Below are 27,217 nucleotides of genomic sequence, written 5' to 3' on the forward strand. Positions count from 1 at the left end.
AGTGGGACCATTCCTGCACCCCCCAGCCCCCAGGGCTCCTCCCAGAAGGATTTGCCCAAGGCCACAGAGTGTTGTCAGGGTCAGGGCAGGGATTAGGCCAAGGATTCATTCTCCTGCCTGCCATCCCACTGCTGCCTCAGCTCTTCCTGCTGGCTGAGCTCACCACCATGGCTTAGTTACCATCACAGTGTGCTGGGAGTGCTGGGAGTCACAGGGCCAGAAAAGTCATCCCAGGTCTGAATTTCAGAGCTCAGAAATGCAGATTTCAGGGAACTGTACCTATTTGAAACCGACTGCCAATCAGTGTAAACTGCATTAATAAGACAAGGCAGAACACATCCCATTCTGGAAGGTAAAGCCAAGTCCTCCAAAAAGTCTTCACCAACCTCACAAACACCAAGAAAGCTTTCAAGAGTGATAACCACAGTTTTTACTCAGGCAATGAAACATGGAAAAAATATATTAGTAATCATTATAATAATCTCATTTGTGTGAGTATAACTCTTACAAATATTTACCTGACATATAAAAGGGAAATTGTCATACATATAAAATCTATGGCGATGGCAGTTACACACATGGCTGGAAGCAAAGGAGCAGAAGTCAAGGCAGAGGAAGTTCCTGCCTGGGGGAGGCCACAGTGGAGGGACGGGGGAAGAGATCAGTAGTTGGGGGTTATGGTTGGCACTTGGTTACAGACAGCTCTGCTGGCAAACACACACTGCAAACAGCAACGCAGCAGCAGGGGCAGAACGCTGCTGCCAGAAGGGGCATTTAAAGTCTACTGCAAGAAACAGAGGACAAACACACCCAGCTGTGACACCACGTGCAGGGACCCGCCATTCCCTGCGCCAGGCATGGGGACACCACCACCTCAGCATGTCTGAGCGCGGCACACGAGGTGCAACCATCCTGCCTGTTGGCAAACTTCTATTTTATATAGCTATACCCATTATACATGTATTTATATATATGTAACTGTAACCATATTATAGTTAATAAATCATTCCGTAGGAATCTTCTTTGCCCAGACTGGGGTGCGTGCGGACAGGCACAGGTACAGCACCGGGAGCAGCACGGCAGGGCCAGGTGACACTGGGGAGGGACACTGGGACAGGAGGGATGGCCTGTGCCCCGTGGGGTATCACAGAGGAGCCGTGCTTCACACACAGCCCACAGGGAAAGCTGCAGTGGTGACTGCTGTGTGCAGGTCAGGGGCTGGGGAAGTGCTGAGCGGTGAAATCTAAACTTCTGCAGTTATCCATCAGCTCCAAGGGCCAGAGCAATGCCCTGAGGAGAGACTGAACTGACAGCAGGTGAGCATCACAGCCCTGAGCAAAGCAGAAGGCTGAGGGCTGCCACAGTCCCCATCTGGGACCTGCCTCCCTCCCACACCTGGGCTCTGCCAGCTATGGTGGGCAGAACGGTGCCCCTGTGCCCTGAACCAGCCCTGAACCAGCCCTGAACCAGATCTGAACCAGCCCTGAACCAGATCTGAACCAGCCCTGAACCAGATCTGAACCAGCCCTGAACCAGCCCTGAACCAGCCCTGAACCAGCCCAGCCCCAGCCCAGCCCCAGCTCTGAACAAGCCCAGCCCCAGCTCTGAACAAGCCCAGCCCCAGCCCCAAACCAGCTCTGAGGTTTTGCGATGCTGCATTTTGCTCCCCCAAGAGAAAAATCCAACTGCCCAAGCAATCTCTGGTCTCAGGGGTTTTCCTGCACTGACTCCCCAAGGGCAGCACAAATACTCCTCCTTGATCGTTCTAATGAAGCTTTTTCACCAGCCCAGGAGAGGGACACGTGGGGAGGTCAAAGGGGTCAAAAAGAGGGGTTTTCTTTTCTGTCAACTGTGCAAAGGGTGAATATCCAGCACAAGCAACAGGTGCACTGCTTTGAGCGGTGTCGGCCACTGTGACCAGTCTGTTACTGGGATAACTGGGAGTGGGGGGAACAGCAGGGGAGCTGCGTGCTGGGGCAGGCTGCTGACACCTTTGCTTAAGTGTAGAATAAACCCTCTATATATTACATAACTAATAAAACAAAATCAAGTGCATGGCTCTGGCTTAAACAGGTGTTCACCCTGCATGCTCAACATAGGGAATTAGAAAATAGAAGGAAAAGAGCTCAATTCTGTTAGAAAAAGGTAGCAGCAAAAAGGTTTGTTAAAGTCTTCGACAGGCTGGGCAGGAAACAGTCCAAACTGAAAATATTTCCCTTATTTCATACCTATCCATTCAAGGCAAAGAATCCTCCAGCACTGCAGTTACTGCAGCAGCCACGAGGCAGCTCAGGGTTCACCTCCTCCCTCCTGCAGCCTCTGAAATGGAACCTTGATCTCACCGTGGCACAGACAACAACAGCAACGTCCTGGCTCTGTCCGTGTCCAGCAGGAGGTCACCCAACCCTGCAGGGGCCACGGGCAGGATGGACAGGCAGTCCCTGCTCTCCAGAACCAACACCTCCCCTGCTTCTCAAACACCTCTTGGTGCAGAAACCTCCTGGCTGCCCTCAGCAGGACTCTCCCCTGGGAAGACTGCAGTTACTCAGGTTGTGTGACTGTTTCAGTGCTCTAGGGGGGAACAAGTCGTGCCTTGCGTCAGCACCGTGCCTGTCTGGAAGGAGTGAGCAGAGAGCCCAAGTGCCCATAAATGCTCATAAAGTGCACAAATGCAGAGATGTCAACTCCCTTCCTCTGAGGCTGGCACAGCCAGGGACAGGAGATGCTGTGCTGTGCTACACCCACCAAGCAGAGCCCGGCCATCCCAGTGCCAGCTCCCCTTTCCCAGGGCCAGAGCCAGCAGTGCACCCCTGCCACCACCCACATCCCAGGGCAGGACTCAGCACGGGGCTGGACCTGCTCTGCTGAGCACGAGAGGACAGTAAGTGACAAAGTGTGCTGGGGACACAACTAGACCCAGCAAACCGAGTGGGACAGAGCCCAGACTGTCGCCTCCAGCCTGAGAGGTGGCACTGGCACAGAGGGACAGGCAGGCCCTGGGAGGGACAGGCAGGCCCAGGCTGACCACAGAGCCCCAGAGCTGTGGGAAGCAGACAGGGGGGGTGAGAGAAGCGGCTCTGCTCAGGAGCCACAGGCCTGGCACATGAGCTCTCCTGCAGGGACTCCGGGGTAAGGCAAGGTGCTCGACGTCACGAGAAAAGCAGCCAAGTGCAGAGTGCTGGGCGAGGGGTGCTGAGGCTCAGTCGGACTTTCCCAGTTTTGCTATCAGCTCATCGCAGATCTTGGTCAGCTCCTCAATCTCCTGGTTCTGGAAGAAAAGCAGATCTTGTGGTGGCTCAGGTGGGGGTAACACCCAGGCCCATCTGCCACCATGTGTGTGTGGGAAAGGGCAGCAGCTTCTACAGCTGTCCCTGCAACAGCTCCTCTGTGCATCCAGGCACTGTGTGGAGCCCTGTGCTCAGCCCTCTTCATCCCAGTCAGGTTTGCAACAACCCAGGCCACAGCTCTGCAAACAGAGCTAAAAAACACACCCAAGCCAGCGATGCCCATTTTGCCCTAAAAAATCCAAACCAACCCCATAAAACACAAAAAACCCCGAGCAAACAAAAAAAATACCCCAAAAACCAAACCCAAGAAACCCCTTCTGGACCAGAAATCTGGAGGCCACCTCTGGCATGAAGAGGATGCTCAGGGCAGCAACAGGAGCTGCTGGCAGGGTCAGAGGCGAGGGCAGGAGCGTTACCTTCTGCTGCAGGGCTCTCTCCAGGGACTCCACCTTCATCTGCTCCTTGCGCAGCCCCGCGTGCAGCGCCGCGCTCTCCGCTCGGGCCTTGGCGCGCACCTGGGCGATCTCCTCGTTGGCTCTGGACAGAGGGGTCGGCTCAGGGTGCAGCCAGGAGCACCACAGCACGGCCTGAGGCCCTGCACAGCCTGCATACAGCAGAGGGGGTCTGCCCCTATGGAAACTGGGTTCATCCAGCTCCTCCTGCCCTGTACAGAACTCTGCTCTTTAAGTGCGAGGCCAAACCAGCACCACCCACCTCTCCTGGGGTTACGTGTGCTGGTGAGCTCCTGCTCATCAGCTGAGCCCCAGGGCTGCACAGCCCCCTCCTGTACCACAAACACCCTGAAAGATGGGAACCTGGTAAGTGACCATAAATAGACCGTGAACCTCAGATTCTCCATTAAAAAATAAATAAGCAGAGATCAGAGAATGTTTTCAGGGATTTGCTCTGCCTTGCTCAGGGACACTTGAGCCTGAGGTAAAATGCAGCTTTTCACATCATTCAGCTCCAGCCTCTGGAGAGCAAATGAAGCCACTTCCCTACAAGGTCCTGAAGCACCCAGCAATCTCATGCATGACCTTACTTGTCTAATTTTTCTTCTGCGTGGACTTTCAGGGCCTGATACCGCTGCTCTTCTTGCTTGACACGGGTTAGATAATCTTGAGCACATTTCTTCAGAGCTTCTTCATTCTGGAAAAGAAAGTCCATCCATCTGCATTGGGACTGGGCACAAAGACACTGCTCTGACAGATGATAGATACTGTTCTGAGTGTAAGAAATAAGCTTTTTAAAATAACCCGACTTCTGCTTTATGCTGGAGCCCCTTATCCAGCTCAGCAGCATAGAAACGTGCAGTGTCACTGCACAGGAACCAGAGCTGCAGGGAGAAAGGGAAAACCAAGGTAAGGACCTTCTTAAATCCTTCCAGGACTCCCTTCAGGTTTTCATATCTCCTGAACAGATCTGACAGGGACCTCTCCACTGAGTTCAGGTCTGCCAGAGCCTGGTCCTTTTCCATTGTGAGCTGCTGCAGGTTCTTCTGAGATGTCATGTTTGTCCTCTGCTCATCCTCTGCGATGGGAACAAACAACAAGGACACAGTGACTGAGCTGTGGCAGCCAGCTCCCTGCCCCACACACCTGGCCAGGTGACAGCACCTTACCTATCATCTGGGCAATGGTCTTTTCATACTCAGCCACGATTTTCCTATGAGGAAGAGAAAAAAACCAGGTGGGAGGTCACTGATTTTGGGGACATGCCCCTCCAGTTGTGCTGGCAGCAATCTGCCCCACAGGGGGCCCTGCTGGCCCATGCCCGTCACCACTGCAACCCCAAGGAGCATGGCCACAGGGCACAGATGTTTGTGATGCAGCACAGATGTTTGGGATGCAGCACAGATGTTTGGGATGCAGCACAGATGTTGGGACTGCAGCACAGATGTTTGGGATGCAGCACAGATGTTTGGGATGCAGCACAGATGTTGGGGATGCAGCACAGATGTTTGGGATGCAGCACAGATGTTGGGACTGCAGCACAGATGTTGGGGATGCAAGACAGATGTTGGGGATGCAGCACAGATGTTGGGGATGCAGCACAGATGTTGGGGATGCAGCACAGATGTTTAGGGATGCAGCACAGATGTTGGGACTGCAGCACAGATGTTTGGGATGCAGCACAGATGTTTAGGATGCAGCACAGATGTTTAGGGATGCAGCACAGATGTTGGGGATGCAGCACAGATGTTGGGACTGCAGCACAGATGTTTGGGATGCAGCACAGATGTTTAGGGATGCAGCACAGATGTTGAGGAAGCAGCACAGATGTTGGGGATGCAGCACAGATGTTTAGGGATGCAGCACAGATGTTGAGGAAGCAGCACAGATGTTGGAACTGCAGCACAGATGTTGGGGATGCAGCACAGATGTTGGGGATGCAGCACAGATGTTTAGGGATGCAGCACAGATGTTTGGGGCTGCAGCACCCATCAGCGCCGCTTCAGGCCAAAGCTCTGCCAGTGGGGCTGGCCCAGCTGATGGGATTTTATTTCTGCAGCAAAGGAAGGAGCAGGCGTGACCAGCACCAGCACTAAGGGAACGTCTCTGCCAGGACAGCCCACCCTGCTGAGGCTGAGCTGTGTCAGTCACCCCTCACATCCTGCCCTGAGCACAGAGCCCTGCAAGGGGACAGCTTCTACCTCATCTCCAGCACTTCCTGCCAGCTCTCCTCGTATTTCTTCTTCCACTCGTTGGCCTCCATCTCCTTGGTGATTATCTGCGTGGCAGCAGACACGGGACCCTTAGGGTGTGCTCCAAAGGTTTCCCCTCCGTGTCCCACGCAGGGGATGAGGAGATCAGATCCCCCCTCCCAGGCAGGGCAGAGCTGCCTCTGCTCCCCCATGGCAAGAGGCAGCTCCAGGGGCCAGGGGCTCAGCCCTTACCTCCTCCCTGATGAGCGTGAGCACGGCCGCCTTCTCGGACTCGCTGAGGCAGATGCCAGCCAGGGGACTCTCGCTGCTGGGGCACTTGTCCATGGAGCACAGCCCGGGATTGTCCTGGGGGAATTGCCCAGCTGGGATGTTTGGGGTGGGGTGTGTGGTTCTTTGTACCCACCTCCCCTCTGTGGAGTGCTCTCCGCTATTTCATCAGTGTCTGCTCACGTACTGCATTTCCTGTTCTGCACACACAGAGCCCAGAGCCTGCCCCTGACACCTGGCAGAGCTTGTGTGAGGTTTTAGTGCCTTCTCTTGCCAGGAGTGTGCCGTAGGACAGCCATTGCCCAGGAAGGCAATACCCTAGAAGGGAGACCCACTAAGGGCCCATTTCAGAAGGAGGAGATGCAGCTCCAAGCACAGATGTGCTCACATCCAACTTCCCTTATTCCATGGCTGGTTTAAAAATACCCCCAGCCTGGACGGTCTCTGCTGATTGTGAGCCACAGGCAGGGGTGGTCTGCAAGGGTCTGGGTTGACTTCAGCCCCTCCCAGTCTGGTGGGGACATCACTGCAGCTGATGTGCTCAAATTGCTGCTGGCAGCAGCAGGGACATTTCCTGAGCCTTGCTGATCACCCAAATGCCTGAGGAAGCTGTGGGGGAAGCAGACTTCACCCTTCTACAGAGCAGGGGTCCAAGGAACAGCCCCACTCATCCCTGGTGCTCCAGGTGTCCAGGAGAGCTCTGAAATAGGAGATGCTCACACTGAGATCCTGGTACCCTCCTGCTGCCATTCTGGGTGCCTCCATAAGGACTGGGGTGGCTGTTCCCCATTGCCTTCCCTTCCCACAGCCCAGCCTGGGCACCAGTGCAGCCACAGAGACAAACTGGGGGAAGGCTCAGCCCAGGTGCTGACAGCGCCTGTTCCTGCTCTCACCACCCAGGCGAGCGACAGCCACGCAGCATCTCCTGAGAACGGGCTGCCAGGCCAGAAATAGAGAAGTGCTGGGAGGAAGGAGGCAGCCTGCCCGTCACATTTTGGAAACGAGAGCACTGGAGCACTTCTCCCCTCCCCTCCTCCCTGGTGCTTCAGCTGCTGCTCAGTTCAAGCTCCCCAAGCCCTCAGAGCTCTGCTGTAGCCACTGCCAGAGATGGGACCCACCCCCAGGGACAGGTTTGGGGCTGGGCACCCAACACTGAGGAGGTTCAGCCCAGCTGCCTCCCACAGCATCTCCCTGCAGGTGCCTTTGGGGTGACACTAGCCCACCTGCAGGACCAGATCCTGCCTCTCCTGGGCACCAAAGAACAGGTTCACTTTGCCTCAGTCCTCATGGGGCTCAGCTCAGTTAAATCTGTCTCAGAGAAGCTGGTTTTGCTGATGGTGCTAATCTCATTGTCATCTGCTCGTCAGCTCAAGCAGCTTTGGCCAGGGGCTGCTGAGCTGGCACAGGGTGCCCCCCGCAGCAGAGGGGTCTCGGGGCATGCCAGGGCTGTCCCAGCCCACTGCTGCTGCTGCTGCTGCTGGGGTGCCAAGGTCAGTGTGGCTGCAGAGCCAGGGTTCTTTACTCTTCCCCCATCCCTGCTGTCAGTGCCTTGCTGAGAGCAGGGCTGAGGATCCCCTGCAGAAGGCATCAGCACTGATGGGCCACGGGAGCCAGCCCAGGCACTGCCCCTGAGACACAGCCCGTGCCAGCAGCTCGTCCCCATGGTCTGCTCTGCCCTCTCCCTGTCCTTCAGCCCCTTCCAGTGCAGCCCTGGCTCTGCACAGCTCCTGCCCTGTCCCTCCCTCCCACCCCAGCAGGATCAGCCTCTGCCAGGCTCTCCAGGCCTGCTGGGAAAGCTCTGCTATTTTTATCAAGTCCCTGTGTGGGCTTGTCAAGAATTTTACCTCCCAAAGAAACCCGTCTGAGAAAGGAAAAAGTGAGACACACTCACAGGGAAGATGCCAGGCCCTCCCTTTTCCATCTGCTTGCAGATCTCCCTTTCAAAACCTAAAGACAATGAAACACAACCTTTTATTGACTTGGAAACGAGACCCTGCGAATGCAGAGACACAGCAGGGCACCTCTGAGCCTCTCTATCCCCTGAGCTTCCCCTCCCAAAGGCGTCTTTGCCCCCAGCTCTCGCCCCCACATGGAATCATTTTGGTTGGAAAAGCTCCCTAAGACCATCGAGTCCCCAGCACTGCTGAAGTCACCATTAAACCCTGTCCTAGGTGCCAGGACTGACATGCACCCTGGAGCTTCCAGCAGTCCTTGGAAGGAAACCAACACTCCCCTCTGGTGGCAGTTCAGCCTGGGCCATGTCCCAGGACTAGCTCAGACCACAGAGGCTGAGGAAGATGCACAGGATGTTCTGCAGGATGCTGGAACAGACCAGCTGCTCAGAACAGCACAGCCATCAGCCCGTGCCTGATGGGAGCTCTCAGCACCCTCCAAAGGACCATAGGGCCCCTGCTGCTCCTAACAGCAGAGAGGACATAAAGAACATCTCCTCCCATCTGCAAGGTGTGGGACAGCCTGACCTGTGTGACACTGCCTCACAGGACAGCCTGACCCGAGGGACACTGCCTCACAGGACAGCCTGACCCGAGGGACACTGCCTCACAGGACACCCCGACCTGCAGGAGGGACACCCCGACCTGCAGGAGGGACACCCCGACCTGTGGGCACGGTGCTGCCTCACGTAGCATAAGGAGTAACTTATGGGCAGCAGCCACACAGCTGCAGACATGATCCATGAGTTCAGCAGGCAGAGAACAGTGCATTTAGAGAGCTCAGCTTAGAGAGAAGGGAGGTAATGAAACACTGCTGACTGCAGCCTTCCCACTGCTTCCCTCCGTTTATCCCAGTGCCAGCAGCTGCACCCACAGCTCCAGGCCCATCCTGCACCTGCCCGGCCCTCTGAGACCAGCAGCAATCAACAAATCCTCCCAGCCTCTCCCTCCACTGTCACATTTTCCCCCCCTGAGGACAAAGGACCATTCTCCTGGAGCTGGCAGCCCAGCATAGCCATGGGGAGAAGTGATTAATGGGTCCCTGCAGAGGGGAGGGCTGCAAACCCTCTGTGGTGATCTCTCCTGCTTGCACCTAGGCCTTGGCTATTGACAAAGTGTCATGTTGCCTGGATTTTAATTATTTTGTAATGGCTCGGTCAGAGAGGCTAATTGCATGGGTAACTGACAGCAGAATTCCACCAGGAGCAATAATTGGAGTCTCCAGGTATTATTGAGACCTCCATCAACCACAGCCCCTGTGCCAGGACACCGAGTGCTGGCAGCTCTGCTCCAGGCACAGGCTCCAGGCAGGGACTCTGCAGCCTAGGAGCCAGGGCAGGAATGGGGACAATGGTTCTGCTCAGCTCTCAGCTCTCAGCTCAGCACTGAGCACCAGTGGGGCTCTGGCAGGGAGCACCTCGGGGAGGGAACCCTGTGCCTGAGCCACATCCCACTGCAGCAGTGTGGGAGAGAGCTCTCTACCCAGTGTCAATAAACACAGCCCAGACCATCATGTTCCATACTGGAAACAGAGCAGGAAAGCAATGGGAGGTTCCATGAGAACCTGCAGCAGCCTTTAGCCCTGGCAGCACAAACAAACTCTGAGGAGGCTGCACTGCCTCAGCAGCACCAATCCCTCACTGGAGGCTGCAGAGGCTCCCTGGGTGCATTCCTAGGGCTGAAGGCAACAGAGATGTTCCTCACCTGCCTCTGGTCTGTGCTTTGCTGCAGACACAGGGATGTTCGAGCACTCAAAGTACTCCAGGTCATCTTCTGGCTCGGCCTTCTTCTCCATCCCAGGTGGTTTCTGCATGGAGCTGGTGCAGGCCAACTTCTCCTCATCAGTGGCACGCCCATCCCGGTTTGTAATGGCTGGGATTTCTGAGATCAGCACTCCTTCATCCTGCAGGATCAGAGTGTGCAGTTAAGAAAGATCTGTGGGGATCAGGCCACCAGGCGAGCTGCTGGTTACTCCACAGAAAGCAAGGAAGGCCTAAAATCCAGTGTCAAACTGCTCCCCACCAGCCTTTTCCCTCCCTTCCCATCAGGAAGTGCCCACAGGGAAGATCCCAAAGCTCAGCCCAGCTCTCCCCACCACCATCCCTGTGCCCAGCCCGCCCCTCTGGGGACGAGACCCCACGCACCTGAGCGCCCATGTCCAGGACCAGGGGCTGAGCCTCGTGCTGCTTCACCTTGCAGCCACTCCTGCAGGAGAGAGAAGAGCAGCTGAGGGGGGTTCGGGGGCAGGGCAGGGGAGCAGGGGCACATGCCAGACAGCCCAAGCAGGGGGAGCAGTCCCAGCACCAGCGTTGCACCCACCATGTGCCAGCACCCCACTCACCAGTGAACACCGGGGCACAGCAAGTTCTGGAGGGAACAGAAGGAACAGGCAAACAAAAGACACAGCTACACACAAGTTGGGTTTGTCTGTGAGGTGTTTATTCCTGAGGAAGGCAAGGAGCAGAGCACAGACCCCAAGAAGCTGATGGCGAGAGAGGCACTGCCAAGGTGCCAGCAAAGAAGGATCTCCCTCGCCGCCCTCGCCCTGCGTGTCCAGCACGACAGCAGCCACAGATTCAGTCGACTTTCTGCAGGAAGAACCACGTCCAGGCTGTCTATGCCCTGTCCCTACATCTGGAATCTTGTCGGGGACTTCTCCACAGCATCCACATTCCCACACGAGTCAGAGCAGCAGGGCTGGCCCAAGGCGCCGTGCCTGGAACAAACGCTCCGCCTGGCACAAACACCGTCCCAAGGAGAAGGGCCTGTGGCTGGCAAGTTTAGCTCAAGCAGGTCTTGCAGGTGGTCCCCTTGCTGTCCCTGGAACTTCATCCCAGGTTCCTGAAGACACCGATCCATCTGCGCACGGGCACGGCCGCGTCCCCACGCGCTGGGAATCAGCACAGCAGCGGAGGCACGGTCCCAGGGGGAATGTGGCTGGGACATTTCTCCTGTGCCATGGGCTGTTCTCCTGCATCTCACCCCTCACACTCCACACTCAGGGGTCTCCCAGGCTCGTGGCCACGTCTGCCCCCAGGAGATGCTTGCTAAGCTGGAACAGCTCATGTGAGAGCAGTGGGGACCTGGGGAGGGATCCCAGCCTCCAGACACGGCACTCGGCACACAGGGACACAGGCAAAGGCTCGAGCAGGACTGCAGGGAGCTGTTCCCAGGTTTATGGAGTTGCCCCCAGGCACTGCCACTCTCCAGCCTCCCCATCCCACCCGTGCAGCGAGCACAGCGAGGTTCCTCTGCACGCTGCCATGCACACCTCGCTCACATCCAAGAACCGCTCTGCGCTGCTCTTCTCCCTCATGCCCTGCCACCAGCAACTCAAACCTGTCATGTCCTCACCCTCTCCTGTGCCAGGGTTACCCCATCACCTGGCAGCAGGTTTGAGCTCCCCCCCAGCACCAAGATAACAGCTCTGGATCGCACAAAGTCCTGCTGCCCCTCCGTTAGCTGCAGGTTCTGAGTGCTCATCCAGCATCAGAAGACGCTGCAAGGCGGCATGCTGTGAGGACAAGCACAGGCCTGTGCTTCTGCTGCAGCTCAGCTCAGCTCTCCTCTTCTCCCTCACTCCCAGGCACTCACCAGGCCAGGCCACCCTGGGGACCCCGCCAGGGCTGCGGGACACAAACCAGACAGCAGAGAGCACAAGTCACAGGGCAGAAGGAGCAGCATGCCATGGAGACCAGTGGGGCAGCACACACCCAGAGAGAGGACAAAAACAGCAAAGGAAAAGAAAAGGAATACAGGAGAGAGTACTTACAACAGAAAACAGAGAAATTTCACTTGCTCAGTAGTCCTGATGCACCAAAGCACGGACAGGGAGAGAGACAGACAGATGGAGAGAAGAAGAGTGTGTGAAAAGACCTGGATGTTAACCCTGCTCTGGAGAAGCACAGTGAGCTGCCTGGTTCAGTCTTTGGGAAGGCACACACACACTGGACACTGATCCTGCATTTGCTATCCACAGCAGAGGGGTGAGATCAACAAACCTCACTGCCAGGACAACATCCTGCTGCCTGCAGTGCTCCAGGGGGACAGAGAAGGAGCAGAGAATTCCCTGCAGCTTCCCCTCCCCGCTGGCTCTGCTCACCCACAGCCACACATGGGAACACTGCCTCTTAAAAAATCTCTATCTACTTTCTGTAAAGTATTTCCTGGACAAAAACATCCAACACAGCCTGATTTTTTTCTTTCTCTGTAAAAACACACTATCTAATTTTCTCACTGGAGAATCTGACAGCAGAGTGAGAGTCTACCTGTCCAACCTGTTCTCTTTCTCTGACATAAAGCAGAAATTCAGTGTCAGCTCACAAAATATCTCAGCTACATTTAACCAACCACAGCTGCATCCACCAGCTCCTGCAAATCCCTGCCCAAGTCCAGCAAACACATCAGCTCCAGCCTCCACTACAGGCTTCCTCTGACACCACATCTACACCTTGACCCACCAGCTGGACCCTCAAGGGGTTCCGAAGAGGTGATCCTGCAAGTGGGTCCCAATCCAGCCTTCCCTGCTCTGCCTGGGACTCTGGCACTGTTCCAGAGCAGCTGTCCCTCTCCTCCCATCCCTGAAGGCACCAGGGAGCTGCCCCTCTGCTGGGACAGCAGCCAGATAAAACCCAGGCCCCAGCAGAACCTGAGGTGCACGACAGGATTTGGGGCTGGCTCAGGAGGCAGCAGAGCAGCAGCAGCAGCACCTCCATCACCACCAGCACTGCAGCTCTGCTGCCCGTGGGGAAAACAGAGGGGCTGCAGCCCCAGCCCTGCACACACTGGCACTCACGTTATCAGCCGTGACTTGGGCTTCTTGGGGGAGTCTGTGCCTTTCAGGGCATCATCCTGCATCTCCAGCGTCTGAGACTCGAGGATTTCATTGAGGCTGTTATCTGCACTGGAGCAAGAGTCAGCGTTGGTGCTGGCAAGCGTCTTGGTGGGCTTGAACGGATCCATGGAGTCAAAGTTATTGGGGTCAAACTGGTAAGAACCCTTGGGGAGAACCGGCGAACTTTGCAGTGCTGAGCTGCCACTGAGAGAGCCGAGAGCAGGGCTGTCCCAGCAGGGGGGACCTGGCTGGGAGGAGCCCTGGGGCACAGGTGGCTCTGTGGGACCCCTCTCTGCATCCTCAGCTGCTTTCCTGGGGGACTCTCTGTGTCTCTTTGGTGTCAGCTTGCTGGCCGGGATCCTGCTGCCCCTCCTGGGCGAAGCTGGCTTGGCCTCCACGCTCTCTCGAGCCTCTGTAACATCAGCCCCAGGTTTCAGGACCTGCCCTGGGACCTCCAGAGCCAGGTGCCCCCCCAGCTCCCCGGGATGGGGAAGGCATTGTGGGGCTGCTGGGGGAGAGCTCTGCAGCTGGCAGGCTCCGGCAATTAAGGGGTTCACACTCCCATCATGCTGCTCAGGGTCAAGCTGGTAGGATGTTTGTGTCTCCTCCGTGGCTTCATCTGTTTTCCTCGCCAGTGAAGGTGTTTTCCCTTTCCCGAGCTGCTCCTGGGCCAGGCCATCAGCCCCCAGCCCCAGCGACCCCGTGCCGGTGTCAGCTGTGTCCCCTCCTGCCATGGGCCGGGTGGCAGTGCCCACAGGGGCCACGGGGGCTGGCAGCACAGCGGGCACAGCAGCCGGCCCAGGGTCAGCCCTGCAGCCCAGCCCGGCCAGGGGCTGCATCAGGGGCGACTTGTCAGGCTCAGCTTCCCCTTCAGCATCCAAACTGGCTTTAGGGGCTCCAATCTCTGCTTGAGCCTCATCTTTGGGGTGCTTCCCAGGCGAGCTGTCCCGGTGGACTTCCCCTAGCAGCAGGTCACCTGGCTCTGAAAAGATAAAAGAAGATGGTTAAACCCTGACCTGCAGTGCACTCCTTTCCAGAGGGCTTTCTGTTCCCTCCTCACAGCTGCTCCAGGGTCGGATTTTATGGGGGATCCACTGGCTCAGAACTCATTTCCCTCCTGCCTGATGACAGGAGTGGCAGTCACTGCTCACTTGGGCAGAGTTAAAAATTGGCGAGCAGTGCTCAGGGATGCATGACACAACACCACAAAATGTGCACAAGCAGGGAGAAGGGGAATAGGAAGGTGTGCTCAGGGAAGGAGAAACAGGCTGCAGGAAGGAGCTGGGGCTGCAGGAGGGATCTGGGGCTGCAGGAGGGAGTTGGGGCTGCAGGAGGGAGCTGGGGCTGCCCAGGTCTGGGGCTGCAGGAAGGAGCTGGGGCTGCAGGAGGGAGCTGGGGCTGCAGGAGGGAGCTGGGGCTGCAGAGCTGGATGTGCAGCAGGCAGGAGAAGCTGCCCCACACAAGCTGACCCTGCACCTGCAGAAACCCTGCTGCAGTCACACCAGGTTCTCCACATTGCTGTCAGCATCTTCTAATGACAAATCCTGACCGATGACTTAATCACCATTACTCCAATCCTTTCCCCTCAATCCTTTTACTGTTTAATCTCTTCTTTGACATCAGGGGATGGAGAAGATCCTGTACCTCTGCTGGGGCACCCTGAAAGCTGCACCCACTGAGCACCCAGAGCCAGGCTTGTGCTGCAGGTGTGCCAAGGCACAAGAGGAAAATGAGTGGTGTTTCTCTGCACCTCGGTCAGGGACGATGGTCCAGACTCCTGGGAGAAGGCAAAGCAGGATGCTGGGATGCACAGGGAGCACGGGGTATCTGCAGCCCTCACAGGCAGAGGGCTAAGGGCAGAACAGAACTAATGCTCTCCTAAAGTGGTTTGAAAACCTGGCTGGGAAGAGCAGGCTGGGTGATGAAGAGCTTGTGGCAGGGAAATCTGCCTGTCCCTGTCCTGCCCTGGAACAGAGGTGACAGCTGCAGAGGGGAGTCACCTCGAGCATCCCCCCCCGTTTGGCAGGAGGACACCAAACACGTGCCCCCACAGACCCCCATCCCCAGGCATTCAGGAGAGGCTTTTCCTGTCACCAGGCATTTGCAACCAGCTCATGTGTGCTGGGAACAGAGCGAGTCACAGGCTGGCAGAGGAAAAGTGAAGCAGGACAAATATCTGGTCCCAGGACTAATCCAGCCCGTGGAGCCAACAATCCTGACTCAGTTGATGGCTCGTGGTTAGCATAATTGATCCCCAGGATGCTAAAAGCCATGAAAATGAATCATGAGGGTCTGTGTCCTCCCTGAGACTGCAAAAATGCTTCCTCTGACTGCAAAAAAAAGCTCCCTCCAAGTAGACGTTGCCATGATGCCCCAGAAAATGCATCAGTAAACACAAATCCAGTGGATGAGTACTTGGAGTGCAGCCAGGAAACAGTCTGAGGCAGCGCCTGGCAGGCCTTCCCATCATTAGGAACCAGGAAAACCTCCTTAACAGACCCCAAATAAAACTTTATTACACTTGCTGTGTTGCTCAGCTGTTTGAAGCCTTCCTGAGACAGCCCTGAATAGAAAAACAGACTTCAAAGTCAGGGCAAAAGGACTATTTAAGTGCATTTTGCGTTCCCAGCAGAAGGTTTGGCAGCCGCTGTTCTCACAGACGTGAGCCCATCCTGGTTTCTAACCCAAGCAATGAGTAATTACTTCTAGAATAACAAGCAGTCGGCACACAAACCACCTCTCGGTGCTGGAGCGTCTGCAGGGTGGGGAGGGAAGGAGCAATGGCACATGTGGCCATAGCTCAGAATCGTTTTCCCACAGAAATCAGAGAAACCACCCACACAAAATCCAGCTTTGTGATTCCCCCATTTCCTGCAGCCAGGAGAGCTCAGCCCCCCTGCCCAGCCAGTCTGCGAGCTCAGGAACTGGGATATACTGGGAGGCAGCTCAGGAGCTCGCCGATGGTTCTGGAAATCTTTTGCAGCAGAAATGTCCCTCCTACAAGCTCAGGGGGGGTTTCCCCTACTTCCTCCCCCTCTGCAATTCTCCTGCCTCCAACGCAGCGTGACAGGAGCGCGTGTTCCTGTGGGAACAATTGCACAGGATGCAGGAAACAGCGGCCTGAAGGGCCTTGGGGTACAGAGAGAGCCAAGCTCCCTGCCCCAGCCCCCGCAGCTGTGCTGTCCTGGCAGTGCCTCAGCCCAGCCCTGGCTCTCCCCCACCCCAGCACGCTGCCTGCAGCTCTCCCTGCTCCTCCTGTGAGAGCTGCACCATCCCCAGCTCCTCCTGTGAGAGCTGCACCATCCCCAGCTCCTCCTGTGAGAGCTGCACCATCCCCAGCTCCTCCTGTGAGAGCTGCACCATCCCCAGCTCCTCCTGTGAGAGCTGCACCATCCCCAGCTCCTCCTGTGAGAGCTGCACCAGCCCCAGCTCCTCCTGTGAGAGCTGCACCAGCCCCAGCTCCTGCCAGCCCCAGGCACTCACGTTGTGAGCAGCGTGTTGGCTCCGCACGTACTCCCTTCACCCATGGCTCCTGCCAAGGAACCCAGCTCGTCCCCACTCCTGCAGCTGCCCCCCAGCCCTCCCACTGACCAAATCCTCCTTTTGGGCCAGAACTGTGCTGGTCACCCCAGGAGAAGGCAGGCTGGCAGCCGCTGACCACACACAGCTCTGCCCCTCAGCCCTTCACAGGCATCCCAGGAGACTCCTCGCTGCAGCATCCCGGAAAGGTGACCCCGAGGTCTCCCATTCCACCTCTGGCACCGTGCCCTGCAGCAGGGGACAGCTCAGTCCCAGCATGGAACCGGGCACTGCCAGGAGCACGGCACACACAGCGACTCCAGGGTCCCAAGCACACAGCCAGCACAGGCATCCTGACCCCACCAACACAGCCTGGAAACCTGCTCCACATCCAGGTGAGCACCTGCAGGGGATGCTACAAAGCGAAAACAGAGATTTTTTACTTTCCAAAGAAAAACAGACAGGACAGTCTGGCACCGCAGTAATAGACACTTTGTGCCTCTGCATTATAATTGCTTCGCTTGTCTTCCTCGGGCTGAAATTAAACACAAACACTGACTTAAACAGCTTTCCAACATGCCATCCCTCAAATGAATCAGGAACACTTGGCAGCGGTGCAAGGCAAAGGCTCGGCGTCCTCTCCATCCCGCAGGAGAAGCAGCAGAAGGATCCCTGTGCCAAACAACCCCTCCGGCCTCGGGCTCAGCCCAGGGCAGCACTCCCTGGGAGCTGCACTCTCCTGTCTCTGCACAGGATATCTGCCCCCCTACACCCGGCTCAGCCCCACATGGCCAACCACTCTCTTCCTCTTTTGGCTTTTCGCTTGTGTTTAACAGCCGTTGATCTATTTTTAAATCTATTCTGTTAAGAATCAGCCTAGCGGCGAGCGATGCTGCTAACGCACCGGAAAACACGTGCCCTGCATCAGGGTAACGCCAGCGACAGCACTCCCAGCGCTGATGGCTCTAGATCTGCTGCTTCTGCTCATTTCCTTCTGCAAAATATCTGCTGGGAGATGACTGGAGGTAACTTGAGCAAGGATGGGACAGAATTAATGCCACCATCCGAGATGGCACGAGGAAACTGAGTGATCCCGAGTGGGCTTAAACCCCCACTGCAGCCCCCTCCAGGGCTGAATTTTTGTGTCCTAGGACAGGGTTTAACACAGCCAGGTCATCTCCTGGCTGTGCATGGAGCAGCCAGCCCTGGAGTCACAGTTTATGCCATTCCTCACTCTGCTTGTTCCCAAGGCAGGGTGAGACTGCAGCTGAACCAGTGCCTGCTCCTCGCTGTGCCTCAAGGGCAGGGCAGCCACACCTGCCCTCAGCTCCAGCCCTGGCACTGCCCCACACACTCCAGAAGGGCAGCAGCTGTGCTGGGGTGTGTCCCTGTGCCCAGGGACTGCAGGGCAGCAGCTCTCCCGTGGCGAGCTGCCATGACAGGGATCACCTCCATCCCACTGCTGCTCCCGAGGGCTGCTGTGAAGCATCAGCCTTCAGAGATGGGGCCCTAACACACGGGTTACATTGGCACGGTGGTGCCTCTGCACACTGCAAAGCCACCCACACCTGGCCAATCCTGCCTCTCCAGCACTCCAGACAAACTGAAACGGCACAGACAGAGACACGGGCAGGGACAGGCTGGAGCCAAGCGTGGTGGCACCGCAGTTGGGCTCTGCCAGCTCCAACATCCCACACTCAGCCAGCCAGCACAGAAAAACAGCTTTTGCTGGAGATCATGCCCTCATCTCCAGAACACTGGGAGCTTTGTGTGCAGGAGCAGCCACTGCCTCACTGCAGAGCAGGAGCTGCTCATCCCAGGACAAGGGGCACCGGCACACGGGAACGGTGACACCCTTGGGTCTGAAGCAATGTGCCTCCCTAAGCTGTGTTGTCCCTAGAAATGATCCTCCTGCCTGCCAGGAAAGCCTTTATCTCTCCCCCTCTTCCCAGGCATTATCCCCAAAGTAAGGATGTCTCTATCATCCCTTCTTAAAAGGATTATTCCGAGAGCTGTGATTATTGGAATCATGAAGCGAGCGCTCCCTCCATCACAGCAGACAAACACAAGTTTTCCACGGGGATGGATGAGCACCCAGATCCAACCCAACAGCAGAACAACAGGAGATGAAGAGCCACAGCATCCTGTTACTGGCACGGTCTGGGCTGGATCCAGGTCTGGACCCACAGTCTCTGAAACCAGCCCTGCAAACAGTTCCCAGCCGCTGCTGGGAGCATTCAAGGCAGGCACAACACTGCACATCACATACCAGGGTCTGCAGCAGTGAGGGGCAAGAGAGGGCAGAGAATGCTCAGGACAGCCTGACCCACCACACAGTGCCCTGTGCCCTGGAGAGGCTGCTCTGCTGCAGATCACCCCGGGGCTCACCAGCACCCTGACACTGCCCAGCCACCCTGCCCTGCCCAGAGCAGATGAGAGGGCCCTGCCCTGCCCTGATAACCCCCAGTGCGTTGCTGCAGCAGTGCCAGAGCTTCAAAGCTTCCTCCCAGCAGCACAAAAACAGAGATAAACACCAAGATCAAGCACGGACACCAGCACAAACCCCTGAGGAGGAGGGTATGGAGCCAGTGGGGAGCTGGTGCTCAGAAGGCCATGGGCTAATGGGGAGCCACGCTCAGGGGAGCAGCAGCAGCAGTGGGGGATGTATGACTAAACCTGCAAAACAGCTCAGGAAAGGAAACCCCATGCAGTTAAGTAGATCCCCTGTAATTTCTCAAAAAATGGGGTTTAGTGACATGGAGCTTTTGCATCTCTAACAGCAGCTACACAGTGTGGACACCTGGCACCCAACCCCAAGGAAATGAAACCCCTACCACTGACCAGCCTGGGGGACACAAACCTGGCAACTCGCCACTCCTGTACAAGTGAGTGACACATGAGAAAGGTCCCACCAGCCAGCAGCAGTCAGGGCAGCCCCCAGGCCACAGAGGAAGTACCAAAGGAACGTTTAACTGATAAAGTAATTCATCAGCATCCCCAGATTCCTCTCCACACATCACAGCTCTTTGTGGAGCACCCAACCCAGCCCTGGCATTTGAACTGTCCAGGCCATTAACCACCAAAAGTGTGCCAGGCATTACTCAAAGTCAGAGAATTTTTCTCCTTGACCCCACCCTGCCTTTCTGCCAATGGAGCAGAAGGTGCACAATGATCTTTACCTTGGGTCCCGGACTCTGGCGGTCCCGGTGGCTCGCAGAACTCCTTGAGTGGCGAGCAGCTCGGTGTTTCTGCTTCAGGGGTCTCAAAATTATCAGTGGAGTCCGAGCTGCCGAGGGGGGGAAAAGAGTGAGGAATTACTGCTTTCAAGGCTACCTCTGAAATCCTCCACGACGCCCACGCGTCCAGCCAGGCCACGGGCTGGCCGTGGGCATCCGGGGCGGCCTCTCGCTCCTGTGCAGCGGGACACGCTAGCAGACGGAAAAGGGAGAGCAGGTGAAACATCATGGTCAGCAGCCCCTGAGCATCCCCAGCCCTGCGGGAGGGCTTCTCGCCAGCTCGTTCCCGAGCTGAGCACACAGCACGGGCCTCCAAGGACACGCAGCCCCGCAGCATCTCCCGCGCCGCTCCGGAGCTGCCGCGGCCCCGAGCTCCCGAGCATCCCCCGGGAAGCGGCTCCGGCCCCCCAAGCGCGGTGCGGGACCCCGGCAGCCAGGCAGCGAGCGGGGGGAGGATGGGGAGGGCGGCCAGGGCAACGGGCCGCGGGTGACTTGCCTGAAGCCGAGGCCCGAGCCCCCCGCCGGCGGGTCCTGGTCCTCCTCCTCATCATCACCATCATCCTCCTCGGCGGCGCCGGCCCCGCCGTCTCCCTCCTCGGGGCTGCCCCCGCCCCGCACCGCCGACCAGGTCCAGCGGGCCCACTGCACCGGCGAGAGGATCTGCCAGGCGCTGAACGCCATGGGCGCCGCCGCTGCCCGCCGGGCTCACTGCGGCCGAGCCGCCGCCCCCATCGCGCTCCGCTCCGCTCCGCTCCGCTCCGCTCGGGCCGCCCCCGCACCGCGCTGCTGGGCGGGGAGCGCCCGGCACCGCCCGCCGGCACCGCCCCGGGACCGCCCCGGCACCCACAGCACCCCCACAGCACCCCCACTGCACTCACTGCACCCCCACAGCACCCCCACAGCACTCACTGCACCCCCACAGCACCCCCACAGCACCCCCACTGCACTCACTGCACCTCCACTGCACCCACAGCACCCCCACAGCACCCCCACAGCACCCCCACAGCACCCCCACTGCACTCACTGCACCCCCACTGCACCCACAGCACCCCCACAGCACCCCCACAGCACCCCCACAGCACCCCCACAGCACCCCCACTGCACTCACTGCACCCCCACTGCACCCACAGCACCCCCACAGCACCCCCACTGCACCCCCACTGCACCCACAGCACCCCCACAGCACCCCCACTGCACCCCCACAGCACCCCCACAGCACCCACCGCACCCCCGCACCGCCCCGGCGATGGCTGCGGGCTCCCCGGCTCTCCCGGCCCAAGGTCACCGCCGCTGCTCTTTCCTGTGCCAGCTCCCAAAGTCACCTATTTGTCCCCAAAGGCGGGGCCGGGACACGCGGCTGTCACCCCTCGGGCCGCCCTGCCCTCCTCCCCCCCAGAGACCCCCAGGTGCGAGGGCAGGGGGCTGCGGAACCGGATCCCGGCAGTTTATCCCAAATTTATTTATTTGGCTGCACCTGTGCTGTCACAGAGCCGGCAGGACACGGATTCTCTCCACTCGGAGAGCCCAGGCGGGCGGGGAACGGCCCCGGGGGCACGCAGCTCCAGGGAATCCTCACTCGGCCCCACCGGGGAGGTTCCCCCCGCTGGGTGAGCCCGAGGAAGGGCATTTCCCAGAACTGAGGAGCGGGGGGCAGGGGCAGACGGGAGGGAAACACCTGTCCTCTCCATTTTACCGGCCTCAACAGCCCTAGCTGACTTACATCCTTCCGTGGCAGCAAGGTTATTTATTTATTAAACTATTATTGTTTAAAAATAACAGCCAGCAGTTTCCACAGAAAACAACCTTGCTGGACTGCCTCGGGAACTTTCCCTCAGGAGCTTCTCCCCTAACGAGGGCTCCCCCTCCCAAATCCATCCCGTACAGTTGCTCGAGAGAGAGGATAACATTGCTGACCCCTGCAGTGTGCAGGCAGCAGATCTGTCATTGCTGGCTCGGGACACTCGGCAGCTCCCTGCAACCCTGACTGCTTTATCCCAGTCCCAGAGACAGGTCCCAGGGATGACCCCGGGATCTGCAGACATCCATCCTGCCGGGAAACAAACCTGGCCCCTTGCAGAGCAGAGCTGCTGCCCCCCCCGAGCACACCAAGAGCTCCCCCGGCAGACCGAGCCCGTGGCTGGTGCTTCCCCTGAATCATCAGCCAGCTCTGGGAGCTAGGAATGCCTCTGCAAGGCCAGAGAGGCCCCTGGGCCAGAGCAGACCCATCCATCTAGTCTGGCTGCCTCTGTCACCAGCCCCTGGCAGAAGCTTCAAAGGGCTCATTCTTCACCGCTGAGCATCTCAAATAACCTCCCTGCAGGGATCCTTTCTCCCGAGCCTCCCTCTCTTGGTGTCCTGATTGTGTGTCCCTCCTGTGTGTTTTTACTGCCCATCCTCTTGAAAACAAAATCCCTTTTCTGCAATACTTCTAAACTTCTCCAAAGATTTCTCTGGGTGAACCAAAGCTGAGGTGCTGCCATTTCCCAGCGCAGGAGAAGCACCTGGGCCCCAGGGAACCACACACCATCCCCAATCCCCAGGGCCGGGGGACAGGGACCCTGCACATCCCCCTGCTGTAGAGGGGACTGTGTGACTGTTCCCAAAGCTCAGCCAAAAAGCATGAGTCTGCAGCAAAAGCAGGAGCTCAACACCCTGCTGCCCATGGCTGCCGTGAGCAGAGCACAGCCCACTTCCCTGTTTCAAAGCGGCAGAGATGATTTCTGCAGATGAATTTTACATCTCCAGCACGAGCAGCGCTGCAGCAACGTGAGGCAGCCTGACCTCATCATCCTCCTCCTCCTCCCCCTGCTCCTGCTTCCCCTTCCCACCGCCCAGTGAACCCCAGGAGCAGCAGCGGCGGCACAGCAGGAGCTGAGTGTGGCAGGCTGACTCCTACAGCTCCACTCTCTGGGTGAGGGAACTGGGGCACACGAGTGCAGGAAATGCTCCTTGTGCAGCCTACACACACAAACACACACACTGCACACACAGTGCACACACACACACACACACACACACACAGTGCACACACACACAGTGCACACACACACAGTGCACACACAGTGCACACACACACACACACACACACTGCACACACACACTGCACACACACACACTGCACACACACACACTGCACACACACACACTGCACACACACACAGTGCACACACACACACAGACACAAACACACAGTGCACACACACACACTGCACACACACACAGTGCACACACACACAGTGCACACACACACTGCACACACACACAGTGCACACACACACACTGCACACACACACACTGCACACACACACTGCACACACACACACACACACACAGACACAAACACACAGTGCACACACACACACTGCACACACACACAGTGCACACACACACACTGCACACACACTGCACACACACACACTGCACACACACACACTGCACACACACACAGTGCACACACACACACTGCACACACACTGCACACACACACACTGCACACACACACACAGTGCACACACACTGCACACACACACAGTGCACACACACACACTGCACACACAGTGCACAAACACACACACACAGTGCACACACACACACATACACACACACACACACAGACACAAACACACAGTGCACACACACACACAAACACACAGTGCACACACACACACACACAGACACAAACACACAGTGCACACACACACACTGCACACACACACACTGCACACACACACTGCACACACACACAGTGCACACACACACACAGTGCACACACACACACACTGCACACACACACACTGCACACACACACAGTGCACACACACACACTGCACACACAGTGCACACACACACACAAACACACACAGTGCACACACACACACACACAGTGCACACACAGTGCACACACACACACATACACACACAGACACAAACACACAGTGCACACACACACACTGCACACACACACACACACACAGAGACACAAACACACAGTGCACACACACACACAGAGACACAAACACACTGCACACACACACACTGCACACACAGTGCACACACACAGTGCACACACACACACTGCACACACACACACACACACAGAGACACAAACACACAGTGCACACACACACACAGACACAAACACACAGTGCACACACACACTGCACACACACACAGAGACACAAACACACAGTGCACACACACACACACAGTGCACACACACACACTGCACACACACACACTGCACACACACACAGTGCACACACACACACACAGTGCACACACACAGTGCACACACACACACACAAACACACACACACTGCACACACACACACAGTGCACACACACACACACTGCACACACACTGCACACACACACAGTGCACACACACACACAGACACAAACACACACACAGTGCACACACACACACAGTGCACACACACACACAGTGCACACACACACAGTGCACACACACACACACACAGTGCACACACACACAGTGCACACACACACACACAAACACACACACACACAGTGCACACACACACACACACACACACAGTGCACACACACACACACACACACACACACACACACACACACACAGACACCCCCCCACACCCACACCCACACACACCCTCACACACACGCTGCACCCAGCGAGGACCCCCACTCCCACCCCCCGGGGAGGAGCCGGCAGGAGCAGGATCAGCAGGACTGAACCTCGCTGCCTGCTGAGCTCTGCCTTGGGGCTGGGGCAGGAGGATCCCAGAGCAGGGCAAGGGCAGAGCCTGCTGCTTCCACTTGCTGCTCCCGACGAGCAATTAAGGAAATGCCTCGAGTGGCATTTTCCAGCTTGGCACCTGACCCAGCCTGGCAGCAGCACCGGCTGCAAATCACCACCGAGCAGATAACCTGACTTGGGCAGTCACACCGGAGCCTCTGCCTGCCAAACGCTGCCTGGCACAGTCAGCAAGCGCATCTCTGCAGAGCAGGGAGGATGCTGAGCTGTTTAAAAACACCTGCCAGCAGCTTCCATGCACACAGTGAGATGCAGCCCACACAGGCAGCAGCTGGCAGGTGGCAGGTGTCCTTGGCACCGCTGTCACCTCCTCCCTGCTGCCACTCTGCCAAGCCCTGCACACACCACAGCTCAGGGACAGGGGATCCACAGCCCCTGGCTGTCCTTGGCACCGCTGTCACCTCCTCCTGCTGCCACAGGACCCACCCTGCACACACCACAGCTCAGGGACAGGGGATCCACAGCCCCTGGCTCTCTGGCACCGGCTGTGCTGAGCTACCCAGGAACTCCAGCCACGGTTCACACACTGCCTGCACCTTCCAGGAGGGGGAGAGCAGCGGCCCCTGCTGCACAGAGGACAGTTCCAAATATTCCAAATATTTTGAAGCTGGAAAAGCCCTGTCATCACAGGATGACAAAAAGAAGCAAAACCTTGCTTAGCTTTTCACGTTTATCCTTGCAGGGAGACAGCTGCATCCAGGGGTAACAGCTCTCACCCAGACGGACCTTCCCCTCACACTGGGGGTGAACTTCTTCGGGCCGTCTGCCTCCCCCCAAAACACAGCGTGCACAGTTGCTGTCGGTGTAGCCACACCTCGGTCCCCAGGAAGGGTGCAGGGAATAACGCTGTGGAGCGGCTCTCACACCTTGGCGTTGGGAGCTGCAGTGCCCCAGGCCAGAGGGAGCCGTGCACTTGGAATTTCCCTTCTCAGCCCTTTCCTCAGGCAGGAGAATGTCTATTTCTGGCTGCAAAGCTTTTCTGGGCACGGCACAGCAGCGAGTGCTGACATTTCCAGCTCAGAAACAGATCTTTTGTGGATTTTCTTCCTCTTCTCCACTCCTGCCTCTCTGCTCCTCTGCAGTGGGGGCTTTGCTCCCTCGCCAGGACCAGGGGCTGGCTCCCTGAAGGCAAATCCAGGATGGGGCACAAGGACAGCAGGGGAAGGTGATGACAACCCAGAGATGAGCACATGGAAAAGACATGAATCCATATTTCATTCTGTGTAAATCTCCCCCACAGTTTGTAATGAGCACTTTATCCAAATAGCATTTATCTTCTCCAGAAAAGGAGGTCCATGTTTCAGGAGCATTTTTCTGTTGCTGTGTTTTATTCCAGCCTATTCTATCGATCAGGGATCAGCATCCCCTGCGTGTGGCAGCATCTGGAGCATCCCAGAGCATCCCAGAGCACCCCAGAGCATCCCAGAGTATCCCAGAGCATCCCAAAGCATCCCAGAGTATCCCAGAGCACCCCAGAGCATCCCAGAGCATCCCAGAGCATCCCAGAGTATCCCAGAGCATCCCAGAGCATCCCAGAGTATCCCAGAGCATCCCAGAGCATCCCAGAGCATCCCAGAGTATCCCAGAGCATCCCAGAGTATCCCCAGGTATGACATCTGCACAGAGCATCTCCTGGACTCAGCAGCATCCCCAGGAGCCCAGAGGGCTTGGGCAGACGCTGCTCTCACTAGAGGGTTCCCCAGGGTGGGTTCCTGAGGGATCCCCAGGGCTCCCCAGGGTGGGTTCCCGAGGGTTCCCCAGGGTTGCCCAGGGTGGGTTCCTGAGGGATCCCCAGGGCTCCCCAGGGTGGGTTCCCCAGGGCTCCCCAGGGTGGGTTCCCGAGGGTTCCCGAGGGTTCCCCAGGGTTCCCCAGGGTGGGTTCCCGAGCCTGCCGGGCTCTCCAGGGCTGGGGTTCTGCAGGTGCCCACAGGCTGGCAGTGCCCCAGCGTGCAGGGCTCCTTTTGCTTCTCCTGTCCTTGGCAGAACCTCAGCCTGGACACCTCTGGGCACAGCCTGGACTGGGCACAACAACACTGAACACCCTGGAGCTCAAGGCAGACAAAACCCTCCCATCCTGGGCTTTGCCAGCTGCCCACCAGAGCCCAGCAGCAGCCAGGGCGTCACCCGCTGCTCCGGAGCTCCAAAGCTGTGCCCAGCTTGGGACAGCGCTGCCGAGCAGCTCAGCTCCCCCAGGAGCCTTCACAGCCCGGGATGGGACAGTTCCCATCGCCACACATTCCATCAAAACAGCTCTACAGAAATAGAAATAAAGGACACAAGTGTCACACACGAGCTAGGACACCAGCAGCCAGCCCAAGGCTCCAGCTGCCTTTCCCCACCAGACTGCCAGCAAATGGATTAATACAGACATTTGTGGCTGCACTGAAAAGGACCGACGGGATAATGAATGCTCTGCTATTTCTGCATTTTAAAAATACCAACCACAGCTTAATCTCGCTGATGCACTCGTGTGGTTCGAGCTCATTTCAAAGGGAGTGGGCTCCAGCCCCATTTCCACACTGATGCCGGATGAACACAAGCAGCTGCCTTCATCATGCAGCTTATTGACTCCCCCTTCAACTCCATTTGCTAAAAATATCTGTGCTATGTGGCAGGAATGCTTTTATCAGGTGTTTGTCAGGCCTTAGATCCCTGAGCT

The 27,217-nt window shown here is 57.4% G+C and overlaps 1 protein-coding gene across 6 annotated transcripts in view; it reads right to left on the reverse strand.

Moving 5' to 3' along the window:
- Window positions 1–406: 406 nt before the first annotated feature.
- Window positions 407–27,217, reverse strand: part of TACC1 (transforming acidic coiled-coil containing protein 1) — a 32,933-nt gene continuing 6,122 nt past the window's right edge. Inside the window, exons 1-14 of one of the 6 annotated variants that reach the window (XM_086865586.1) lie at window positions 20,257–20,515; window positions 19,704–19,810; window positions 12,967–13,987; window positions 11,944–11,979; window positions 10,316–10,376; window positions 9,876–10,074; window positions 8,111–8,166; window positions 6,184–6,297; window positions 5,941–6,017; window positions 4,909–4,952; window positions 4,657–4,817; window positions 4,330–4,436; window positions 3,704–3,824; window positions 407–3,268 (exon numbers count right to left, since the gene is read on the reverse strand). In XM_086865586.1, the coding sequence (XP_086721712.1) occupies window positions 3,200–3,268; window positions 3,704–3,824; window positions 4,330–4,436; window positions 4,657–4,817; window positions 4,909–4,952; window positions 5,941–6,017; window positions 6,184–6,297; window positions 8,111–8,166; window positions 9,876–10,074; window positions 10,316–10,376; window positions 11,944–11,979; window positions 12,967–13,987; window positions 19,704–19,810; window positions 20,257–20,441 (2,358 nt within the window). In that variant the 5' untranslated portion in view covers window positions 20,442–20,515 and the 3' untranslated portion in view covers window positions 407–3,199. Of the gene's footprint in view, window positions 3,269–3,703; window positions 3,825–4,329; window positions 4,437–4,656; window positions 4,818–4,908; window positions 4,953–5,940; window positions 6,018–6,183; window positions 6,298–8,110; window positions 8,167–9,875; window positions 10,075–10,315; window positions 10,377–11,943; window positions 11,980–12,966; window positions 13,988–19,703; window positions 19,811–20,256; window positions 20,542–27,217 lie in introns of those variants that run through there. The other 5 variants (XM_086865588.1, XM_086865587.1, XM_086865590.1 and 2 more) reach the window with 5 other exon arrangements.

The sequence above is a fragment of the Cyanistes caeruleus genome, chromosome 29 (genome assembly GCF_971803275.1).
Source record: "Cyanistes caeruleus chromosome 29, bCyaCae1.hap1.1, whole genome shotgun sequence".
Lineage (NCBI taxonomy): Eukaryota > Metazoa > Chordata > Aves > Passeriformes > Paridae > Cyanistes > Cyanistes caeruleus.